This window comes from Leptonychotes weddellii, chromosome 13, assembly GCF_054177405.1.
Source record: "Leptonychotes weddellii isolate Sample4059 chromosome 13, ASM5417740v2, whole genome shotgun sequence".
Taxonomy (NCBI): Eukaryota; Metazoa; Chordata; class Mammalia; order Carnivora; family Phocidae; genus Leptonychotes; species Leptonychotes weddellii.
This window is the reverse complement of record NC_138381.1, coordinates 24,933-49,936: the sequence shown is the minus strand read 5'-3', so window position 1 is coordinate 49,936 and position 25,004 is coordinate 24,933. Positions and strand designations below refer to the sequence as shown.

The 25,004-nt window shown below is 48.0% G+C and overlaps 1 protein-coding gene across 1 annotated transcript in view; it reads left to right on the top strand.

Annotated features, from left to right (window-relative positions):
- LOC145716716 (partitioning defective 6 homolog gamma-like) overlaps positions 1 to 24,686 on the top strand; it is a 29,346-nt gene extending 4,660 nt beyond the window's left edge. The window contains exons 2-3 of the mRNA XM_081800970.1: positions 19,301 to 19,523; positions 22,127 to 24,686. Of these exons, the coding sequence (XP_081657096.1) occupies positions 19,301 to 19,523; positions 22,127 to 22,290 (387 nt within the window). The 3' untranslated portion in view covers positions 22,291 to 24,686. The remainder of the gene's footprint in view (positions 1 to 19,300; positions 19,524 to 22,126) is intronic.
- The last annotated feature ends 318 nt before the right edge of the window (positions 24,687 to 25,004 follow it).

The window sequence follows — 25,004 nt, the reverse complement described above, 5'->3', positions numbered from 1 at the left end:
ACAGTTTGACTCACCTGTGTGTGTCAGCTACACCCTTTTAAGATTCCAGTTCTGTATGTGTGCATGCCTGTGTTCAAACAGGTTGGGTGACTTGTTGTGGGAAGCTGCCTCTGGAGGGGACTCTCACCAGGGACCCAGGTAGCGACTGTCAGTTTGGTGGGTGCCAGTGGTGTTGATGTGGGTCTCTGGCCTGGAAGCAACAGAAAGCCCTATGCACTCTCCCCAGGGGGGCACCCCAACTAGCCAGGGGGTTCAAGCCCTTTCCTAGGACCCATGGCATTTCCGATAGAGAGTTCTCCCACCTTGAGGGAAGGAGTGTCAAGGATTGGAAGGTGCAACCATTCAAGGTATCAGAAGCTCTAACATTTGTGAATCATGTCTAGAATCATCCTGACACTTTCCCATGAAGGGGCCTTCCAGACTTTTAGAGGCAAGCAACCAGTGAGCTTGGAATGGGGTGACAGAGCATCCGTGACCGCAGTGGTTAAAGGGAGCATCAGGGTTAGTGTCAGACTTGTTCAGCTGGCTGTGTGCATGTTTACTGGCTCGCCACTTCCTCTTGGCAAATTTCTTCTCTTCTGTGAATGTGGGGAGCAATGGCAGGTACCGTGACCCTTTTTAGCCCCAACACACACCCTGCAGCCTCCCTCTGCGGCAGCCCCTGGTCACGCTGGAGGTATACACATGGTTGAGGCTGGACACTGCCCTCTGTATATAGGTTGCACTCAGAAGTGTTTAAGATTATTTAACCATCTGCCCCAATATATAAATGTGTATACATGCCAGACACTGTTCTAAATATATTGCAATTGCAAATAATAGTTCATTAACCTCCATCACAACCCTGCAAGATGGGTTCTGTTACCTCCCCCATCATACGAGAGGAACACTGAGGTCCAGGGAGTTTTGTGAAGCCACCCAAGGTCAGAGAGCCCGAGCAGTCTGGCTCCAGAGTGCACGCTCTTTGCCACGAACTTTCAGTGGCCACTGGGGAAGGAGGGCTCCTGATTCCTCTTCCCGACAGGCCCTGAAGTCCAGGTCCAGGTATTGATGCAGGTGTCCCTCGCTTGCCCTGTGCACAGTGAGACTGACCCCCCCGGGCCTGTCTAGATCTAGAGCTTGTAAGCACAGCTCTTGTGCTTTGGGGGGGAAAGTTCTATCCTTCTTACATCACCACAGCAGGTTCTGTGGCTTGGTGTCAAGGGAAGTCCTCTATTCAGTAGTTGTTCTTAAAAGTCGGATTCTGCCATGTGTTGATCCATTCTTTTATTCATTTATGGAGCAACTACTATGTGCCAGGTATAGGACATGTGCTGGGGGACAAAGATAGTCAAGATAGACAGTATCTCCTCCATAGAGACTTAGGACCCAACGAAGGTTTGGTCTGGTAAGTGAGAAGATTTGGGGGGGGGGGGGTTCCTTCATTCTAATATCCATACTGTCACCAAATCACTACTTCACATCTCCTTGAGCCCAGAGGTTTCCACTGCCTCCCAGCTGGCAGGCCTGCCCACCCAGCAAGGCCAGTCATGATGCTCAGCCTCCAGGGACCGTTCCCGTCTGTTTTCCAGCATCAGCAATGTCTAAGTCTGCTGTGGTTGCTTTGAGATAAATCAGAGCACCTTCTCCCCTCATTGCTTCCAGAAGTAGCTGGGCTCTGGCCTCCACTTTTCCCTAGCTGGGGGCTCTCCACTGTACTAGACTGAGAGGCCAGCTCAGGAAACTAGCTGCATTTCTCAGTAGTATGCTCCAAGGAAGCACTCAGCATCTAAAGTGTGAAGAGCAATGTTTTGCATACAGGAGGTACCCAATAAATGTTGGCTGAGTTGAATTCAGCTAAGGAACAACTTGATTTTTCTAATAGCTACTAGTTCAGAAGTTGTTAGGATACTTTAGAAAAGAACTACTTTTTGAGGAAGGTGAACAAGCTTGACTCCCCGATAAGATTATTCCCAGGGCACCTCTGAGAGGCGTCAGTGGCCTTGTCCCCTCCCTGCTAGTGCCGTGAGAGAGAGAGAGCAGACAGAAGTGGGGCAAAAGATGAGCTGGAAAAAAAGAGAAACTTTTAAAGTCAAAAGGAAAGTGATTTAAAAGTCCATGTTGAGGGGCGCCTGGGTGGCTCAGTCGTTAAGCGTCTGCCTTCGGCTCAGGTCATGATCCCGGGGTCCTGGGATCGAGCCCCCCATCGGGCTCCCTGCTCGGCGGGAAGCCTGCTTCTCCCTCTCCCACTCCCCCTGCTTGTGTTCCCTCTCTCACTGTCTCTCCCTGTCAAATAAATAAATAAAATCTTTAAAAAAAAAATAACAACAAAGTCCATGTTGATATTTCTGCAGTGTTGGTGTCTGCTGAATTCCTCAGTGTTTGATTACAGGCTGAGAGCTCCAGGGGGCATGGCGCGTGGGTCCCCTCTTCAGAGCCAGCTCTGTGTGCATCTCCAGGAGCAGTGCTCATACCCCTTCCTTGTCAACCCTACGTGCTTCCTCCTGCAGACGCCCCTGCACAGCCCTGTGTTACCTACAGATAGGGTAGCAGGCCAAGGACACTCACTGTCACAGCTGTGACATCAGCTACCTTCCCTGCCTCTTTTTGCCTGTCCCCTAATTTCAGTCTGTCCCAGGTTCCTGGGGTCCAGGGATGTGTCTCCCACATCCCACCATCCATCTCTCTCTCTCTCTTCCCAAGGCCGTGTTCCTCACTGGGGCTCTGAGTAGGTGCTTGCTGGCAGGCTCCCCTCCTCATCCCCAACCAGAGCATCTGCTCTGTATTTTGGGGTATGTGCGTTGCATTTCACTTGGGGGGAGAAAAAAAGCTTTTGCTGCTTACAGAGTTTGAAAACCACGCAGGGCCTCATGCATGGCCCAGCCCTGTTAAATCCTTGGTTTGTCTCCTCCCCGTGCTCCGTGGGCTGACCTTCTTACAACCCGCCCCTGTCCTGCTCTTGCCTCAAGGCTGAAATAGCTGCCTTTTCAGGAGGCTGTTCCAGACCTCCTGAATGTGGTGGGTTCTCTCCTGTGTGACAGTAACGTACACTAATCTCAGGCATGCAACCTGATGAAATGTTGCATGTTTGCATACCCAGATGATGGAACATTCCAGTATCCAGGAAGCTTCCCTCGTCCGCCCCCAGCGTAACCACCATCAGGGTCTCTGTCACTAAAGATGAGTGTGCTGGTTCTTGGATATGATGTAATGAGATACTCTTGTGTCCGAAGGGGACATTCGCCTGTTTAGATGGCACCCCAAGCTGTATGCATGTCCTTTGCTGGCTGCATACGTGAGTGCCTCTTCGGGGTGCTCATGCTTTTCACTAGCTTTCTGCGATGCTGCTGTACTCCCGTGCCAGGAGACACAGAGGCTGGCCTGGGTGGTCTTGGTTATCCTAACCCACCACCCAGTGTGGCTGTTCTCGGCTCTAACCCTGGACTAGACAGGATTTGAAGTCAAAAGGAAATTGATTTAAAAGTCCATGTTGAGGGGCGCCTGGGTGGCTCAGTCGTTAAGTGTCAGCCTTCGGCTCAGGTCATGATCCCGGGGTCCTGGGATCGAGCCCCCCATCGGGCTCCCTGCTCGGCGGGAAGCCTGCTTCTCCCTCTCCCACTCCCCCTGCTTGTGTTCCCTCTCTCACTGTGCTCCAAGGAAGCACTCAGGGCTCCTGTAGGAGGTCTGACCATTTGGGAGCCCCGAAGGCCTTGAACTACAACTTATTAAGTGTTTGTTGATTAATAAAATAATTCAGGAAGAGATTCTTTATCTTGCAGAATTTAAGGTTCCCGCCACTGATGTGTGAAGGGGCTCTTACACTCCTTCATGTGGCTGCGTGGCTCCAGTTGCTGCTGTCGTGCCTTTCTTGGCTTTCCTTTAGTCCACACCAGCTTCCGTGGGCCCCTCTGGTGGGCCTGGCATCATGGAGAAGCTGAGACTCCAGATGAACAAGGTTGGGCCTGGGGGCTGCTTGATGGTCATGGGGCATCTCATGCGCAGGCTCTTCAATGAGGATGGGAAATCTCCCTTTTAAAAAGTGTCTGAGCCTCACATGTAGAACGAAGACCCCATGAGCAGCCTCCAGCTTGGTGGGCTGTGGACACCTGTGGAGGAAAGCGCTTTAGACCGCCTTCACCCTGGGAGGTTTGCCGTGTCGCCCCACAGCTCACCACTCTCACACACCTGCTGATGTTGACAAATCCTGTTGCAGCCACCTTTGGGGCTTTGTCTGCTCCTGCTAGAGAGTGGAGGTACTTATTCTCCATTTTATCACATCAGCATGCTTGCCGAAAGGCAGGTTAGGCATCAGTCAGTCTACCAGGCAGACCTCTCTTGGTTCCTTTGCCTCTGAGACAGGGCAGGGACAGACAAGGGGCCTCTTTTTGGGGACATGTGCTTCATGGAAGGACCCTGAGGTCCCTGGGTAAGGGCTCTTCTGTGGAAGAGAGAACTGTAAGGGCCATATGGCTGCCATGCTGGAGGGCTTTGGAGGCAAAAGTCATGTCAGTTTCCTGTTTTCCATGGCATGGGGGCCTGAGCCACTGGCTCCCCACCCACAAGTCCTGACCTCCCTTCCCTCACCGGTCTGGGATAATAACGGGGTGTTGCTATGGGACAAAACAAACTTCTGTGTCTGTAGGGTGGTCCCTCATGTGGAGGAGGAGGAGGCGCCCAGCCTCTGGACTCTGGTCACCTCAGGCCCATCAGCAGCTCTACGGGTGCAGGCGTAAGGGGTGCAGACCCCAGCCTCACCGGAATGCACGCCTGTTGACTGGAAGGTGAGGTAGGGGCTCTGCATGTCTGGAGAACTCCTGCGGGAAGTGGTGTATTGAGGACCCCCTCCACTCCTCAGGAGATGAGCTGCCCTGTGATCCCTTCTCCCAATGAGCTTGGAGTCGCCTGCCCTGTCCCTCCACCACACAAGCTGAGAGCAGTCTCCCAGGGGTGTGGCCCCGTGGCTTGTCTGTCAGCGGCACCTCTTCTCAGCCCAGGTGCAGAGGACTAGTCAGGGCACTGCTTGGAGAGTGGCCCAGTGTTGTACCACTGGGGACACCCCACACTTCCCCTTGGTTGTGTTTCTGGGAGGCACACGGTCTCTGGGCTCCCTCCCTGCACTGGGAGCTCGGCCAGCCTGGTGGGAGCCGCTGCCACTGGGTCACATCACCTCGAGGACAGTCTGGGCGGGTGTGACCTTCTGTGTTCAGTTCCAGTGACGTCTCGTGGTTACAGCTCCCCTTCCTGGAGCATCAGCTGTGCACTGGGCTTTCTGCCAGCCTGTGCATGGGCCCTGGAGAGGAGGACCCTGGGGGCTTGGCCAGCCTGTTAGGTCACCTAACCAAGATCCCACCTGCAAGTGCAAAACCAGGTCTTAAACCCTCAAGTGCTTCCCATCTGTTTCACATTATTCGCTGATCCCACCTCCTGGAAAATAGACAACACCTACCTGCCTGGACGCAGTCTGAAATTATATCCTCTATGTCTCCACCCCCCTCCCCGAACCTCCTAGACACTGGCTCAGGGCTGTGCTACTTTCTCAATATCCCTCGTGCATCCTGTGAAACCCCCTCTCCCAGGCGGCCCCATGAGTTCTGACCTGTGTGCACTGTCTGTTTGCTGGGAGATGGTGGGTACAGGGAGAACCTGACCACCTCCCCCACTTCCTCCTCTTCGCAGCTGTGTGCAGAGTAGTACTGGCGACTCTCCTGGTCCCTGGCACACCTGGACATGTCACTTAGCAGATGCCCCTTGAATTGCATGACTAGGGGTGCGTAGCAAGGGGGCTGCCTTTATTGTGTTTGCAAGTTTCAGTCTTTGAGAAGGGCTCAGACCACAGCCCTGTGAACGTCTGTGCATGATGCACCTTCTTCAGGCACTCTGGTGAACAGCGGCCCTTTGCTGGGACTACACTCTCAGGATAGCACATGTATTTGAGTCTCACAAAAACCCTATGAAAAATATGTTTTTGTCCCTTTTCTAAAAGGAGGAAATATGCTCAGAGAAGTTTAAATTATCCAGAGTCACACAGCCAGTAAAGGCGAGTCAGGAATTTGCACCTCAAGAGCCTTGTGCGTAATGAATGACTCTGCCCTCCCGTCTGTATTGATAAAAGACACCACTGGTCCAGACCCTGTCCCACCTCAGCCCATCCCCATCCCTGGAAACTGCCCCCTTTTTTGTGAATCGTGAGTTCGTACTGGGATGTAACCCCACTTCCTTGGGGGCCACGTTCCAGGCCTCTACTGGAGTGGATTTCTGCTTCTGAGAAGTCCCATGAAGGCAGGGACAGATGAGAAACCTGGCCTTCACCTCCTGCATGCTCTGACCTCTGCGGTCCCTCCAGTCTGCCATCTCTACCTGTCATAGCAACCAGGTCTCCTGCACTTTGACCCTCAGCTCCTGGAGCAGCCCGGCTCTTCATCACTCTGCTCCACCTGCCGACAGTCCTCCTTCCTCCATGCTTTCGGGTTCAGGCGCCCCTTCCTACCTGGGAAGTCTGTTCCCGGTGGGGTATCCCAGTGTTTGACTTCCCACATGGAGTACTCACCATTGGAGCTCTTTAGCTCTTTCCTGCATTCCCTCCAGTATTAGCCTCAGTTCTTCTATTTACCACCCTCATGACTGTGGTCAGGGATTGAATCCTTCCAGGTATCAATCTCCTGGCCTTTAAAATGGGACCAGTGACACTTCTGGGTGGCTGTTAGGATTAGAGAGAGCTTGTATGCAAAGCATGGCACTGACCACACCGTACTGGAAATCCCTGCCAGACAGAAACCGTAAACCCTGTTCCTAAATCTCTGTGTCCTCCACTCTCAGCCCTACCCCACATCTCCATTAACCAGTGGTGGGTCCAAGGATCAGATCGCACGTGTGAGCTGGAGAGCATGTATGTGAGCAGAAGAGCACACATGTGACCTGTAGCACACACATGCTCACTGAGGTGACCCAGGTGCAGTGGGTTCTTAGTGCCCAGCAGCCTCACAAAGGATGTTCACCTGAGCAGTTCTGTGGCTACTGGTGGCTGGCCATCATCACTCTGGATCAGGGTGTGTGGATAGGGCACAGGAAGGGGCCAGGCTCTGCTGTCGGCTCCACCCCATCTGACTCACAGGTCTGTGGCCTGATTTTAAACTGTCTCAACACGTCAGCCAAGAAGTCATCGCATGGCAGGGTCCCACGCTCTGACAGATGCCACATGAGGCTAACACCCTGTGCTTCCTGATCATTCCCTCAGTGGGAGCCTTCCCACAGTTTTCTCTGTAGTATGCACATGCACTCCTGCTCCTTGGCCCTGCCCCAAACGGCCTGAGGTGGTTGCATGACTTTACAGAGTGACACCTGAGCCCTTTCACATCCAGGGCTGTGTCCTCTCTCCACCTGAATATTTCTTTTCCTCATAAACACAGTTTGAATCAGGGCCTGTGTCCTACAGTTCCTTTGTGTGCAATTCTCAGTTTGTAATTACACATTTGCATGTATGATTACTGTCCCACATTGGGCTCTCAGACAACCACCAGCCCCATGAAGACACTCAACACGAGCACTGGGTGCCACCCATATCTGGCATTCAATAAGATTTCGTTCAAGGAACCAACACTAAACAACAGCCCCTAGCAGTGACTAGCAAGATGCACGCTGGGATATGTACAACCCTGCTTTTCAGACTGATGTGCACATGAGTCCCTGGGACTCTAGAGTAGAATTCTGACTCCCTCCCTAGGCCTGGGGCCTGAGGTCATGCATCTCCAGCAGGTCCCAGGTGACCGTGATGCTGCTGGTTCAAGGGACACACGCTGGGGAGGTCCAGCCCCAGAGAGCCTGCTTTCATTGGCCACAGGGGGTCCAGGGGTGCATGGCTCCCTGGGCTCTTGGCTTAGGCAGTAGTCACAGCCCTGGGCTGGGCCTTCTGGCTTTGCTCCGTGCTGCACCCTAAGGGTCACACTAGACTCAGCTTTGCCTTATATTCTCTCACTTCCCAACCCCTTCTAATATTTTAAAAATATTTTTATTTATTTATTTGACGGGGAACGGGGGCACAAGCAGGAGAGAGGGGCAGAGGGAGAGAGAAGCGGACTTCTGAGCAGGGAGACCAATGCGGGGCTCGAACCCCGGACCCTGGGATCCTGACGTGAGCCGAAGGCAGACGCTTCACTGACAGAGCCGCCCAGGCGTCCCTCTAACACAGCATTTCTGTTGGCTTAATTATATTTCATCCTGGGAATGTGCTTCCTCTGGTGAAAATTTTACAGTTAACAGTTTTGACAACTGTAAATATTTTGGTGAATGTTTTCCTTGAAAATCTGTTTCTGATGACTTCTGATTCCTCTCGCCTTAGGGACCTGGAGGCGGGACCTGGGGGGGAGGTGCCGAGGGGGCGGGGCCTCGCTGGAGGCGGGGCCTCGCCGGCAGCTCCTCAGTGACGTCTCCGCAGGGGGGCGGGGCCTGGGACGCTGGGTCCCTAAGGCTGGGCGGGGAGGTGCCCTGCAGAGAGAGCTCAGAGAGCTGCGGGGATAATCTGGGTGGATAACCAGGGTAACATGAGTGCATCATTTTAAGTCTGCGTTTATCGTGCGTGATAGGACAAAGTGGGTCGCTGGATGCCCCTCGGGAGTATCTTTTATCCAAGATATAGAACCTATTACACTAGGAGGTGACCCTAGGAATGCTGGGTGCTTCAGCCTCGGGCCCCAGTCAGTGGGTGTCAGTATAAGACTTAGTGTCTAGTACCCTCCTTGACCCCTCAAGATCACAGCAATTTCGGGATAACTGCGGGGTCCAGCCCTGAAGGGTTTTTTTTTTCAGTAAAACACTGTTATGGTAGTAATCGTTGTATTAATACAGTGATCAGGAGTAGAGCGGCTGCGGCTGCAACCTGCGCTGTGTGGGAGCCTTCACAGCGCCCCACCCTGCAGACAGGCTGAGGGGGTTGCCCCAAGTCCCCGCAGTCCCGCGCAGTGGCAGAGGAGGCTGACCCATCCCGGACTGCGGGAAGAGACCCAGGGGCCCTTGTGCTGTGACGGTCTGCACTCCCGCGTAGCTCCCGGCAGATTAGGGAGCACACTCGCCTGCTTAGTGTATTCTGTCCTTTCTCCCATGGCACGTTGACCAGCTTCTAACTACTATATGATTTACCTGCATGCGTCATTTTTACTGTTTGCTACCTGTCTTCCCCGCCAGGACGTAAGTTTCATGAGGACAGGCCTTTTTTCTGTTTGGTTCACTCACTTACCCAGTATGTAGGAGATAACCTGTTGCTTAGAGCCACTCCATACATATTGATTAGATGATAAAAGCAGGAGGCATGCATTACGCTAGTTATTCAGTAAATGAATTTTGTGTGCCTACTATACTCCAGGGTCGGGGGCGGGAGGGGGCGGGATAAAATGGAGACCATATTTTTCTTTTACAACTGCAAAGCCCAATGCAGGAATATATTTGTTTGGTGAATAAGTTCCTACTTCGTAGTTTGGAGGAGTGAGTTCAAGTACAGACACATGCGTCACTTAATAGGACACTTTTGGAAGTGTCCTGATGCGTGGTGGTTCTTGGAGTCACGCTCCGGTGAAAGGGAGCGGCAAGAGTGAGTGAAGCTTCTCAGACGTTCTTCTCTTTAGAATCAAGGAAGGAATCTGAGCTGGGAAGCAGGTGGGACGGGGCCTCGGAGCCTCTCGGGAGAGTCCATCTGCCTTCAGCAAGCGTGTGGTGTCTACTGCATGGTCACTAGTGGAGGGCACAGCCTAGTGTCACCGACCCAAGGGCTCCCACCTGATTTATTCCGAGCAGAAGGCAAGTGGTCAGAGCAACCTACTGCCCTTCCTTCCTGGGAAAGTCATTTGGAAACAAGGCCTTTCTTCAGAAACACCTTCAGGCAGCCCCTGGGTGTGGTTGAGACCCCGAGAGCCTTTGTGTCTTTAAAATGGGCACTTAACGTTGAGCCATCGGAAATATGGTCACAAACTGATTACCATAGAGATTGTGTTCTACATGGTTAAAGACCCTTCCGGGTCGCCTGTTTACTCACCTGTTTGCAAATAGTGTTGGAACATTGCCTCCTTGGTTTGGATGGTGAAAACATCATCTTTGTCCTGACACCTGGGGGGCGAGGCGGGGGGCGCTGATGTTTGGCTTCAGATCTCACATACACAGGACTGGGCTGGTGTGTGGCATGGGAACTGGTTGTGACTTCATGCTCCTATCTCCTCCTGTGCTCCTGTTTTGACTTAATTCATTGATTCAACGAAAATTTGTGTGTTGGAACTATACTAGTCTAGAACAAGCAGACTCTCATGGGCTGGTACTCCAGTGGTGAGCTGTTTGCTACTGTAACTCATATGGTACTTACAAATTTGTGGCTGCATGGGTTTTGGGAAGAGTCTTAGAAGTGACTCAGTTACTAAGCAAATTTTAACTGGTAAAGACTCTACCTTAATGCCTGGCTCCTGTGCCTGGTGATTCTGACAATACCCTGTCATGTCCCTGTGGGCCCAGTGACTCAACCTTCCTCACTTCAGGGGCATCGGAGAGCTAGAGATACCTCCTCCACAAGACCACAAGCATCCAGAAAAAGACTGTGTTCAAAATATGGCAGATAAGTGAAAAAAAGCACAGAGTTGACCATGTGGATAGTGGGCTATTGTTTGTTTAGAAAAGAAGGAAAATAGATACAGTTCACTTTTAATGCCTTCACATGCTTTTGAAGGGCACATACAACTGAAATGACTGGTTCCTGTAGGGAGGGGACTGGGTGGCTGGGAGACTTTTTACTGAAAACATTTTGAATTTTGAGCTCTGTGGTTCTATCCCTATTCAAACCATAAAGAAAAACATACCAAACAGTGGGGTTCCAATTCTTTTTTTAAAGCATGCATGTTAGAGGTCTGCAAGAACATGCCCTCACACACTGCACAGATGTCTCAGTCAGATATCCCTATGTGGGACCCTCATGAGCCAGCTCAGGTACTAGACCAACTCCAGAACAGGTGAGCTCTCAGCTCCAGATGGCACCTCAAGCATCATACCAGACACTAGACCTTGATTTTCCTCCCTTTTTTTTTTTTTTTTTTTGTCTTGCATGAATCTTCCTGGTTTCCCCATGGTGGCTATGTTCACAGGCATGTGTGGCCAGCCTTTCTGACTGCTTCAGAGCAAAGACTACCTTGATTTATATGCATAAAAGGAAAGAATGCTTTTTTAAACACAGAGTATTTTAAGGAAATGATGAAAGAGGATAGAAATTCAGAAATAGAGACCTTTGCCCTTCAACTCCCCTTTTTGTGAAAAGCACCCTGAAAGAGGAGGTGAGCTGGGGGTGGGGGAAGTTGAGTCAGACACTATGGCAAAGAGAGACTGTGAGCCAGTTATGTTGTCCCCTTGGGTTTGAGCTGCCTACCTCTGTGAGGGGGATGAAGGGGATAATGCATCTCTCCCAAGTGGCTTGAGATTAAGAATGGAGCATGTGTATCTCCTGCCCCCATGAAACTGTTAGAAACACAAATATGTGTGAGCCTTGAATCCTCAAGTGATGGAAACAGTGATTAATTGCCCCCCATCCTCTTTGGGGCATGCAGGGACATCACATGGGGTTCGAGCCCTAAACACCCTCCCTAGCTGGAAAAACAGCAGTGGAAAGGGCCTCAGTGAGAAGAAAGTGCTCAGTTTGATTTTCCTCCTCTTCCGTTTGACTTTAGCCCTAACAGGAGGGATGACATTGAGCCACAGCTGCCTCTTAGTCATCAAAAAGTGTGCCGTTTTAGAGTTTTAAAGAAAAGAGTACCTGAGCGAGTTTAAGAGGAAAGCTGGGGACCATATTTTCCATTGTAGGAAGAATGACTTTTCAGTTAGCTTGGAGTGGTAGCCGCTTAGTGCTGCAGACATAGAATTGAATCAGAGTCAGGAAATGGGGTCTTATTTCCAGCCTGGAATCCAGGAGCTCTGTGGCCTTGGGCAGATTCTCACCCTCTCTGAGACCCTCAGTATGGATGCTTGGAGAGACACTTCCAATGAGGAAGCTTAAAATTTAATTGTGGACATGAAGACAGCTAACCCAAACAAGCCTTTAGTGCTCTGCAGTGTTCTACACAAAACAAATTTTTTTTTTAACATACAGGAAAGTGTAGAGAGATCTCATTAGGTATCAAGAAAAAGAAAATTTTACATTTTTAACATTTTTAACCTGGAAAATAAGAAATAATCATGGTAGCGCTAATGGATCATCCTTGAAGTCACATGACATTGAATGATGAAAACAGATTTGTATTGCCAGAGTCCTGTGACTCCAGACATATCATTCATCTAGAGTTTTAGTTTCTGAATTGGAGAAGAGGGACTGAGGGCCTTTTGCAGTTTGGAGCCAGGGTGGAGATGGGTGTGAGGGAAGGCAAGTTCTACCCTGCTCAGAATGCCTGCCCTCTGTCTTTACCAGTTCAACACTGTGGGACCAATTCAAACTGGAAAAGCTTGCCCTACCAGCTTGGACTAAGTCTCGCATCCTGTTTCTGCTCTGCAAGACCCAGCAGTAATGGGGCGGGGGGGGGGGGCTTCCCTGAGTTCTTAAATCTTTATCTTCTAAATTGATGTGTGCTGACAACAGATGGTTGGATACTTGGTCCCTTAGGGTTTCCTGTATGCCTAGAACAAAAGCAGAGCCTGCATTGAACCTGTCCAGTGTCACTCTCTGGGGTTTCCATGTTTCTGAACACAGCTTCCAATCAGCCTTCAATTGGCTATTTGAAAAAATTATTATTTGAGTTGAAACTTAAAAAAAAAATTACAGCTCTATAAGCTATAATTCATGTGAAATAAAATTCACAACTTTAAAGTATAAATTCAGTAGTTTTTAGTATATTCACAGAGTTGCGCAATCATTACCACTATCTAATTTTGGAACATTTTCTTCACCCCAAAAATAAACCTCCTACCCATTAGCAGCTATTCTCAATTCCTTCTATCCCCAGCCCCTGGCAACCACTAGTCTATTTTCTCTATGACTCCGCCTATCCTGTACCTTGCATGTAAACTGACTCATCCATGAAAAAATCAGTACATGGTCTTACCTTTTGTGTCTGGCATCTTTCACTTAGCATAATGTTTTCAAGGTTCATCTTTACTGTAGGCTATATCTGCACTGCATTTTGGGGGACAACATAAGGCCAGGATCCACTCATGGGAGCCTGCACTATCCAGGGAAAGCCAGTGGCCCCACACCCAGTGTTATTTCTTCAGACCCTAGTCTTGCTGTGGGGTCAGCGTGCTGGTGTGTACCAAGCACACTGCCTCTGGAGCTGTCTTTTAATCAGAAGAAACAAGTTACAAGCAAGCAAAAATACACTTTGACTATCATTTATATATATCTCTGTAGTTACATTTAATAGTGCTCTTGATTTTTCCTGGATTCAAGTTAATGTATAGTGTCCTTTTATTTCAGCCTGAAAGATGGCTTTAATATTTCTTATAAGGCAGCTCTGCTGGTGGCAAATTCTCCCAGTTCTTGTGTGTTTGGGACTATGTCGTTTCTCCTTCATTTTTGAAGGATAGTTTTGCTGGATGTAGAATTCTCAGTTGACATTCTCCCCCCCCTCCCCCCACCACATGTCATCCCACAACATTTTAGTCTTCATGATTTCAGACAGGAAGTCATTCATATTACTGCGGATTCTTTATATGTAAGGAATTGTTTTCCTGCTTTTAGGATTCCCTCTTTGGCTTTAGGTTTTGACAGTTTGACTATGATACTTCTAGGTGTGGATCCCATAGAGTTTATCTTAATTGTAGTTTGGACTTTTGGATATGTAGATTAAACTAATCAGATTTGGGAAGTTATGGACATTGTTTCTTCAAATATTCTTTCTGCCTTTTTCTCTCTAGTTAACCATCCAAAGTAAACATTTAAAAAATCTTTCCCTGAATGAAAAATGTTTAATGCTACACGAGGCAAGTGTAGCATCGGCTTTTTGGCTACTTCTGGCCGTGAATGTCAGCGCTGAGAGGCCTTCTCTCAGCAGCAACAGATGGGAGTGAGGGCTCTGAAGGCATGCCAGACCCCAGCTCTCTGACTCTCAACAGGGAATGTATTCCTTGGGATGCGTGGTAGCATGCCACAGATCTCTGAGACTGTTCATTTTTCTTCACCCATCCTCATGTTTGCTGATTATTTCTTCAGCCGCCTCTAATTGTCTGTTGAGTCCCTCTAGGGAACGTCTTCACTTCAGTTACTATACTCTTCAACTGCAGAATTTCTGATTCTTTTTTTTAAATGATTTTCATCTCTTTGTTGATAATCTCTGTTTATTGCTTTCATGGTTTCTTTAGCTCTTTAGACATGGTTTCCTTCAATTATTTGAACATAATTATAATAGCTGATCTCAGATCTTTGTCTTGTAAGTGCAGCATCTGGGCCCCCTCAGTGACTGCTTTGGCTGCTTACTTTCCTCTGCACAGGGGCCACTTTTTTGTCTCTTTATGTATCTCATAACTTTGTTGAAAACTAAACATTTTAAATAATATGATGTGATAGCTCTGGAAGTCAAACCCTTTCCTCTTAAAGGTTTGTGGATGTTGCTGCTTTTTGTTTTAGTGACTTTCCTAGACCAATTCTGTAAAGTTTATTATTTGTCGTGTGTGACTACTGTTAGTGTCCTGGTCATCTGGTGATTGAACAGAGATTTCCTTAAATGATTTGAACCAGTAAGTCCCCTAGCCCTTGCTTGGGGGCTGTGTGTGTGTGTTGGGGCATATCTTTAGTACTCTAGCCACTTACTCTTTGCTTTAGCCTTCACTTCCTGACTCACAGAATCCCAAGATCAGCCAGGTGGGAGAGCTTTTAGCCTTCTCGGGCCTTTCCTGATCACATACACAGCCCTGCATATGCGTGTGGCCGTCTGTATCATAGGAATGAATCACAGCTTTTCACAGCCTCCTGTGGACATCTTATTCCCCTCCATTTCTTTTATTGTAGTACAATACACATCACATAAAATTTGCCACTTAACCATTTTACATGTGCAGTTCAGTATCCCTAAGTTCATTCACAGTGTTTTGCAGCTGTCCCCCCCCATCTCCAGAACTCTCTTAAGCAATGACTTCTCAGTTCCCTGCAACCACCGCCTGCCCTCTGTCTCCATGATCTGGTGGCTCTAGGACCTCATACAAGAGGAGTCCCACGGTGCTGGCTCACGTCACTCGGCGCAGTGTCCTCCAGGCTCAACTGAGTGGCAGCAGGTGCCAGAATATCCCTCCTTTTTAAGGCTGAATAACATTTCATTGTATGGATATATGCCACTTTATACTTAGAAGTTCTCTATATATTCTGAATATTATCCCTTTTACAGGCTTTTACACTCTGTGAATAGTGTCCTTTAAAAAAAAAAAAAAAAGATTTTATTTATGAGAGACAGAGTGGGAGGAGGAGCAGAGGGAGAGGGACAAACAGACTCCATGCTGAACGCAAAGCCCAGTGCAGGGCTCGATCTCAGGACCCTGAGATCATGACCTGAGCCGAAACCAAGAGTCAGGTGCTTAACTGACTGAGCCACCCCTCTGTGGATAATGTCTTGATGCACAAAAGGTGGATTTCCCTACGTCTAATGTCTGTTTCTTCTTTTGTTACCTGTGCTTTGATTTCCTATCCAAGAAATCATTGCCAAACCCAGTGTCCTAAAGCTTTTGCCCTAAGTTTTCATCTCAGAATTTTATAGTTTTAGGTCCTACATTGAGGTCATTTACCCATTTGAATGACTCTTGGTAATGGTGTCACATAAGAATCCAACTTCGTTGTAATAAAAGCATCTTATTTAAAAAATTAATGGCATGGGGTACTAATCTTATATTTTTACTTCCCCTTTATATCAGATTACACAAGTTTCCTCTAGATGCAATAATTAGCAGGCACAATTCATTGTCATATAATTCTTGATGAACTTACCAGAAGCTGAAAAAGTGAATTGTTCCAAGGATTGGGCAAGAAATCTTGCAAGTCCAGTTGTTTCCAGTACTTTGCTTTCAACGGCATTGAAAGTTGTCCTAATTAAATTGTCAGCTAATAGATTATTAAAAATAATTTTAATGATATGATTATTTGCTTTTGGCACATTACTTGTCAAGAGTCGGAGGGCTGGGGTCTGGCAGGCCTTCAGAGCCCTCACTCCCACCTGTTGCTGCTGAGAGAAGGCCTCTCAGCGCTGACATTCACGGCCAGAAGTAGCCAAAAAGCCGATGCTACACTTGCCTCGTGTAGCATTAAACATTTTTCATTCAGGGAAAGATTTTTTAAATGTTTACTTTGGATGTTTAATAATTATGAAATTTTGTAACTGTGTTCTAATTGTGATTTAATACTTGTAGTGACTCAAGCTAGAACCTTCTTTACTGTAAAAAATCTATTTTATATTATAGTTTTGGTAAAATACTCATACATTAAATTTACCATCTTAGCCAGTTTTTGAGCAGTTTAGCAAGATTGGTTCCATTCACATTGTTGTGAATGTGTGAGGACTCTTTCCATCTTGCAAAATTAGAACTCCATACCCACTGACAACAATGTAGAAATACTCTCCACAAATAGAGCCTTATGGCGATGTGAAAAAGAAGGTTTAATTCAATTTATCTGTTTTTCTTGCATAGAAGAGTGATAGGGTACTCAAGCATGAATTCTTAGGATAAAATGTTAGGGTTAAATCCTCTTGGGGCGCCTGCTCTAGGTTAGCAGACAAGTTAGCTGTCTCAGACAGTCCACCTTTTCTTCCTTGTGCTCTGACCACAGCTGTGACCTTTCCCCTTAGAAGGACCAGGGTCCACAGAATAAAGCAACCCACAGAATGGGAGAAATCACATATCTGTTCAGGGAAACGAGCCAGTCACAAAAAGACATAAACTGTATGATGTCATTTGTATGAAGTACGTAGAGGAGTCACAGTCCTAGAGTCCTGGAGTAGATGGTGGCGAGGGGCTGGGGGAGGGGCTGGGGCGTCATGTTTAATGGGGACAGACTCAGTTCACAGGATAAAAAGGCACATGGATGGTGGGGACCTGGCACAGAGGGTAAATTTTATATTATGTGTATTTTGCCACAATAAAAAATAGGAAAAATGCTAATATCCCATTTCATACCTCTTTTTGCTAAACTTGGAGGTTCATTCAACATATAAAGCGTGTTCACCATCCTGCTGGATTGATAAAGTCAGCCTCATTATCAAACAGGTCAGACTTGCTTTCTATCACAAAGAAGTCTGGATTTTCATTTCGAATCAACACGTTAGGACGTATTTTGAAGACAACTACTAGAAGAAGTGAGAAACAACTTAGATGTGTCTTAGATCAAATGCAGTTATGACAGAAACATCGCAGAACGGGCTTGTCTAATGTGCTGATTCTCATGCTCACACTGGGATGTCCTGAGTCCTGCAGGAGTGAGAGACGCAGCCGGAGTCCCTTAGAGCCAGTGTGTGGTGTCCGGGTTGGGGGAGTAATCATGAAAGTCAGAGATACTCGCTGGTTTCATTAGACACCATCCAACTCTCTTTATGTATTTAATGAAAAGAGGGGTATACAGATAAAAACTAACTGTTCTGGAAGTTAACTTAGATATGAGATGGCAGAGATGATGGCTACTGTTCAAATAAAGATTCATGATGTGCTGACATAACCAAATCTGAAAAAAAATCACATTAAATTTATGTTGTAGGCTTGGGTTCTTGAGTCTTGACAAGTTTTGTGGCCACAGGATGTAGCCCCTGTGTATGAGAGGTTCCGTATTGCTCACCCTGGGCCAGCTCATCCTGCATGCTTGGAATAAATATTGGGAATCTTTATATTGCTTATCTTTAATGCGGGGGGGGGGGATTTCCAGGTTTGCTGTGCTGTGTACCCCCAACGGCAGAGGGATGGGGGAGCCTTGCCTTGGCCCCTTGCGCTGAGCTCAGAGCCCTTCCTTCCCTTACCCAGTATGTGGGAGGCAGGCCTTAGGAGTTTTGCTTACGCACTAAAGGTGGCTTTTCCCAAACCAATATTTTGGAATGTCCCACTGTTGTGCGCCTTGAAGTATTTTATTCCTGGGGCAATGCAGGATGGGTGAGGAGTTTGTTTTCTTTTGCTTTTTAAAAAGAGGAATGGAACAGGAGACTCTGGTTCTCAGAGATCTGTGGACGTGGAGATTTGGAGACGGCTTCCCTTAAAATCAGTGGTTTACTGTGTGCGGTCCCCAGCCCGACAGCATCAGCTTATCCTGGGAACTTGTTAAAAATGCAAATTCTTGTGCTGGTCTCCAAATCAGCCCAGTCCAGATCTCTGGGGGCCTCCAGGTACTCTGATGCCTGCCCAGTTTGAGAACCACACAAACCCACATGGTTTGAGTTGATTTGCCCTTGACTAGTTGACATAATGTCTAGATGATATAATGACTCGTTTAGTATAAACATTAGACGTTTCATTTATGTGTATTTTGGAACCACTATAATTAGTTTTCGGTTATATTGAAGAGCACTGAATGTGTCCTGATGAATAAAAGTCTCTATTGCCAAGTAAGGAAAAACAGCATGTCCTAATCCAAAAAACCTTAGGCCAAACCGTGGTGTCCTCAGATCCCAGGATGGTTCAGCCCGTGGGAGGTGACCTAAGGTCCTCTCCCAGCAGAGAACTGCGTGGGCACCTGAGCCAAGGCCAGGGACTGTCAGAAAGATGGGCCCTGGGCATTCCCTGGGGCAAACACACTGAATACCATCTTTTGGGGGGAGAGATCTGCTCTGTCTTTTTGGCCAGTACCAGGACCCTGTCTCCCGAGATTTCTGAAGCCTCCTTTTTACCACCTTCCTTCCTTCACTTTTGCTTCCGCTTCTGATCCTTTTGAAGTATAGCCATTTGGTCTTTTAAAAATGCAAATCATATCAAATCAGTTTCTTGCTTAAAATTGTTACAGGACTACCCATTGCTCTTAGGAAAAAGTCCAGAGGTTTCAGCTGGCCCTTGCTTTGCTCCTGCCTCTGAGCATCAGACCCTGCCTCAGCGTTGTTCAGACCCTAACCTGGGCCTGCACAGCCACCCCAGGTGAATACCCTCCCCAAGGCTCCTGTTTCATTTCATCCACCATCCTCGTAATTAATTTTGACACTGCTTTTCCTCTCTAGCCCAAGCTCCAGCACCCGTCCTGTCCTCAGCGTTGGTGGAACTGATTCCCACACTTTTGTCTTTGCACAAGCTCCATGAGGACAAGGACACTGTCCACCACTGTGTCCCGGGCCTCGTGGATGGCACACACATGTCATTCAGTGAACAAGCCTTATTTTGGTACTTTTATCCACCACTCATTTACTCCCTGTCTCTTGCGTTGCAGTTTGGGGCGGAGTTCCGAAGGTTCTCCTTGGACCGTCAGAAGCCAGGGAAGTTTGAAGACTTCTACAAGCTGGTCGTGCACACGCACCACATCTCCAACACTGATGTGACCATCGGCTATGCGGACGTGCACGGGGACCTGCTGCCCATCAACAACGATGACAACTTCTGCAAGGCGGTCTCGAGCGCAAACCCTCTGCTCCGGGTCTTCATCCAGAAACGAGGTACTGGGGGGTGCTTCTCAGTGCCCATCACACATGCAGCTCCCACTGTCGTCTGCCAGGACAGAGCCATACGGTTCTCGTTTCAAGGCTCTGGGGCAGGTGAAAGAAAGTAATGTTTATTTGCTCAACATTAATTTATTAGAAAGGCTTAAAAAATTTAAAATGCATTTTCCACCTTCAGTAGTATTGACTTCTGATTTTTTAATACTGAGGAAAAAATAATATTGATGCTTTCATATTTTAACTGGAAGCAAGGGAGTTCACTAACAAAAAGGCATTAACCAGTAACCAAAGAATGAAGCTTGTGGTTGCTAGTGTGTGTTTTCCACTGTCTTTTTAGGTTTGGAAAATGATGCTAGCTTTAAATTATAACTTTGGTTAACTTTTCACTCTGAGGGCCTAGCTTTGCTGTAACAGTATCATTTTATGGGAAAATAAGCTGCTAATGTAGGTTAATGGTTGAAAGAGAGGGTGCCCTGCTGTTGAGTCAAAGTGGGTCCTTGTGCTGCTCACTTCTCAGAACTGCATCTTTTCATCTCTAAACTTGGGTGAATCTTCACATTTCACAATAAAATACTGAAGGGAAGAGCCGCCTGTAGGTGACGTTTGGAAAATGGCATTTCCTGGTTGACTGGGTCATGACTGGACCTTCTGTGCCCGTAGCGAGCGCACTGGCTGCCTGCACGGGGCAGAGCAGCCTCGGGGACTCTCGCAGAGTGACAGCTACAGCTCACAGTGGGGGGGGGGGTTGCTGAGCACACACTGGGGGCAGAAGCCCAGTGTTTGGGGCAGGAGGAGGTGTGGGGCCAGGTGCCTGGTTCTAAAGGCAGGCAGGATGCCGCAGTCCCTCCTGCACATGAGGGCCGTCTGAACATACGTGCCCCTCAGGTCATCCTGAGATAAAGAGGCAACACTTGCAGGTGCCCAGAGCGCTGGCCGGCAGTCCGTGCTCTTTGAGTTTTGTTTGTGCTGATGGAAGGGAATGCGTAGAGAGGGACCGCAGGAGATCCGCTGGCCTCCCTTTCTGACTGGTCCTCTGGCGCAAGATCAGACAGCTTTGCATCTGCGGTCTTGCTGAGCTCGGTGTCCTGCTGATGATACCGAGAAGCCCGCACAGCTGTCACTTCCTCACAGTGACGTCTGCTTCGTCCCCGGCCCCCCATGCTGCTGGGCATCTGCACGCTCTGCTGCCTCTGCGTGGCCCCTGGCTCGGCCATAGCCTTCGGCGTCCTCCTGTTCTTGTCCCCCTTCCCTGTGGCCACACCTGCAGCCTACTGCCCCGCCTAGAACTCTTTGCCGCTCACATCGCTCCCGTGTTTGTTCATACACCACCCTCTCAGAGCAGCCTGGTCTCAAGCTGCTCTGCCTCATTACCTCACGTTCCCTCAGCCCATTCTCTGTCCTGTTCTTCTGCTTCCCTGTATTGTGTTTATCAGTTGTTCTCCAGGCGCCCAGCCCCACGTTGCACAGCTCTGCCCTGGCCGTCCAAGGTCATGGTGTTTGCTCACAAGGTGGGTGTGGAGCAGCGTGTGAGCTACAGATCTACACACAGGCTTTGTCATCTGCCACACAGGCTCGACTCGTGCGTGCGGGGCTGGGGACGGAGGCCCTACCGAGGCCACTCTTCTCTCTTGAGTGCTGGTGGTACTTGGTGCCCCATGCTGCTGATTCACCGAAGCTGAGATGACCCAGGAAGCTCCGGGTTTTGTGTGTTTGCAAGTGGGAATGTGTTAACTTCCCACCGGAAGGTCAGATGCCTTCGCCTCTTTTCAGCCTGTTGCTGAGGCCCTGCATCTTGTCTCAGTTGTTTACTGTCCTTTCTCCACTGTCCTCAGAGAAATAGCCCAAAGTTTAACTGGCTGGCTTAGGGTTTCTGAACCCCCAGGGTTTCCAGTGTGAGCATGTTCCCTGCAACCCCTGCCTTTCTCTGTCTTGTGAGAGCAAGGAGCCTGGGGGTACCTCAGTTCAGACCCTACCTCCAGCCCCTTGTCACTGGCTCTGTGACCAACTGATCCTTAATGTTCTGGTCTGTAAAATGAGACAGCAGTGCCCACCTCAGGTAGTTGTCAGACTTAAATAGGAAAGTGCCCCTAACTTTCACAAAGCCCAGCCTCATGATCCCATCAGTGGGGAGACTGGGGCTCTGTTCTCGCCATCCTCAAGGGACGGTCACTGTAAATACTGGTCCAGGTGGGAGAGGCAGGGACAGTTGTGTTTCTGTGGATGGTAGGAAGCAGGCGCCATCTTGACGCCCTCCGTGTTCAGGACGGACTTGAGAACCGTGTGAGTGTCCATCCGCGGGCAGGGCATTGCTAAGGCTACCCTGGGAGGTGACACCCAAGTCCCACGTCCTTTTCCTACAGCACGGATTCTGAGATGTCAGTCACATAATGCTGTTTTCGTGGCTTGACTGTGGCCACACCCACTCTGTCCTTCACTTACTAACTTTATGAACCTTGATGTGTCCTTTAAGAGAAAACTGTATTACTACCCCAAGTGAAGAGTCATCGGTCTTCTAACAGATGTGGAAGTAAACCCACAGTTAGGTTTAGGAAAAATGCTTTGTTTGCCTCTTACTAATCTCTTCCCCCAAACCTACCCAGATATCACAGGAAAACTCCAGACCAATGTCCCTTCACCGAAGCACCAGGATGTGGGACTCATCTTCCCCCACCGGAACTTGTGCAGGGCTGCTCATGGCAGTAGTGTCCGCAATGGCCGCAGACCGGCAAGTGGACAGACTAGATGTGCCATGGGACAGGACTGAGGGGCCGAAAGGTCACAGACGCAGCATGCAGGTACCTTGGAAAGAATGGGAGATGAGAGCACCCGGGCATACAGGCCGCTGTCATGGGCCTCCCTTCACAGTCTGTCCTCCAAGGTGAAGTCGCTCACATTTGTTTGTCGCCCAAAATCGATACTCCAGGCCCTTGGGAGGCCATTCGCGACGTGCAGAGCGGGGAAGGGTCAGCTGCCAATGCAGCTGAGATCGGAAAGGGCACCGCTCCACCTTCCTGCTTCTGCTCTCAGGCTGAAAAACGTGTCCTTTTCACAGTCCATGCAGTGTCCTATTTGTCACCTTTTCTGCGTATTCTTTTTTTTAATTGTGGTAAAATACATATGACATTAAATTTGCCATTGTACTGTTCAGGGGCATTAATACATTCATAGTGATGTACAACCATCACCACCCTCTGTCTCCATAATGCTTTTCATCTTGTAAAACTGAGTCATTCTTTTAACTAAGTCCCCATGCTGCCCAGCACCCGCCACCCTACTTTGTGTCTGTATGGTTGTGACCCCTCTAAGAAACTCATAAAAGTGGAATCCCATAGTATTTGTCTCTGTGACTGGCTTGTTTCACTGAACACAGTGTCCTCAAGGTTCATCCGTGTTGTATCATATTGCACAATTTCCTTCCTTTGTAAGATTGAAGACTATTCTTTTGTGTGGACAGAGCACATTTTGTTCATCATTCATCCATCAGTGAACATGGGGGTTTCTTCCACATTTTAGCTATTGTGAATAATGCAGCTATGAATGTGAGACAGATATCTTTTTGAGACCCTCTTTTCAATTCTTTTGGGTATATACCCTGTAGTATATATATAGCTGCTTCATATGGTAATTCTGTTTTTACCTTTTTGAAGAACTGTCATATTGTTTTCCACAGTGGCTGCACCATTTTGCATTCCCCAACTGTGCACAGGGGTCCAGTTTCTCCACATCCTTACCAACACCTGTTGTTTTCTGGATTTTCTCTTTATCCTTTTTCTTTTTATCCCCCCAACACGGAACTTGAACTCACAACCCCGAGATGAAGACCTGAGCTGAGATCAAGAGTCGGACACCTAACCAGCTGAGCCACCCAGGTGCCCCTCTCATTTTTCAGTAGTAGCCATCACAGTGGGTATGAGGTGGGATCTCGTACTTTTGATTTCTAAGTCCCTAATATTTAGTGATGTCGAGTATATTTTCAGTGCCTAATGGCCACTTGTACATCTTCTTTGGAGAGACATCTGTTCAAGTCCTTTGCCCATTTTTGCACCAGATTCTCTTTGGTTGGTGAGCTTCAGGAATTCTTTATATTCTGGATGTTAATCCCTTATCAAATATATGACTCACAAGTATTTTCTCTCATTCTGTGGGTTGCCTTTTTCCTCTGTGATTGTGTCTTTTGATGTACAACATTTGTAATTTTGTACAAAGTCAAATTTGTCAATGTTTTCTTTTGTTAACTGTGCCTTTGGTGTCGAATCCAAGAAATCACTGCCACATCCAATGTCCTGAGGCATTTGTCCTAAGTATTCTTCCAAGGGTTTTATAGTTTTAGGTCTTACATTTAGGTTTTTAGCTTTTATAATTGGCCACATGTTAGCCTTCCCTGAGACCTTACTCCGTGCATGGCTCCCTGCTACTGTCTCCAGTCCGTCCCTTGCGCCTGTCGGACTCCTGGGAGCAGCTCTTGCAGGAAAGGTCCAGTGGTCACCGAATGCCACAGCTTTTGTTTGTCTAGCAATGACTTGATTTCTCTCTCACTTTGCAGCACAGTTTTGCTGGATATAGGATTCTCAGTTTTTCTTCTTATAGCTCTTCTTATAGCTCTGATCATATTGGTGCACTTCCTCTGAAATCCAAAGTTTCTGGTGAAAAATCTGCAGATAATCATACTGAGGATCCCTTGGATGTGATGAGTCTCTTCTCTCTTGCTGTTTTCACAGTTCTCTCTTGCTGTTTTCACGGTTCTCTCTTTGTCTTTTGAAAGTCTGATTATAATGCGTCTCCGAGTGGGTCTCTCTGACTTCATCTGACTTGGAATTTGCTGAGTGTCTTGAAGGTTTTGAAGGAGGGTTTTCGGCCATTATTTCTTCAGATATTCTCTCTGTCCCTTTCTCCTCCTTAGACTCCCACAGTGTGAATGCTGGTGCTCTTGATGGTGTCCCACAGGCCCCTTAGGCTCTGTTTGTTTTTTTCATGTACTTTGTATTCCAAAGTGTTAATCATTTCCACTTTCCTGTCTTCAAGTTCACTGATATTTCTTCTGTCAGCTCAAATCTGTTTTGAATCCCTCTAGTGAGTTTTTCATCTCAGTTACTGTACTTCCAGCTCCAGAACTTTTTTTTTAATTATGTTCATTTAGCCAGCATATAGTACATCATTAGTTTCTGATGTAATGTTCAATAATTCATTGGTTGTTATAACACCCAGAACTTCTTTTGGGTTTCTTTTCTGGTTTTCTACTTCTTTATTGATATTTCCATTTTTCTCATAGTTTTTTTTTTTTTTTCATGATTTTATCCACATCTTCCTCTAGTTCTTTGAGCATCTTTAAGACAGCTGCTTTAAAGTCTGTCTAGTAGATCTGACCTCAGGTCTTTTTTAGGGACAGATTCTGTTCAGTTCTCTTTTTCCTTTCAGTGGGCCAGACTCTCCTGTTTCCTTCTGTGCTTGTGATTTTTTGGCTGACCACCGGACATTCGA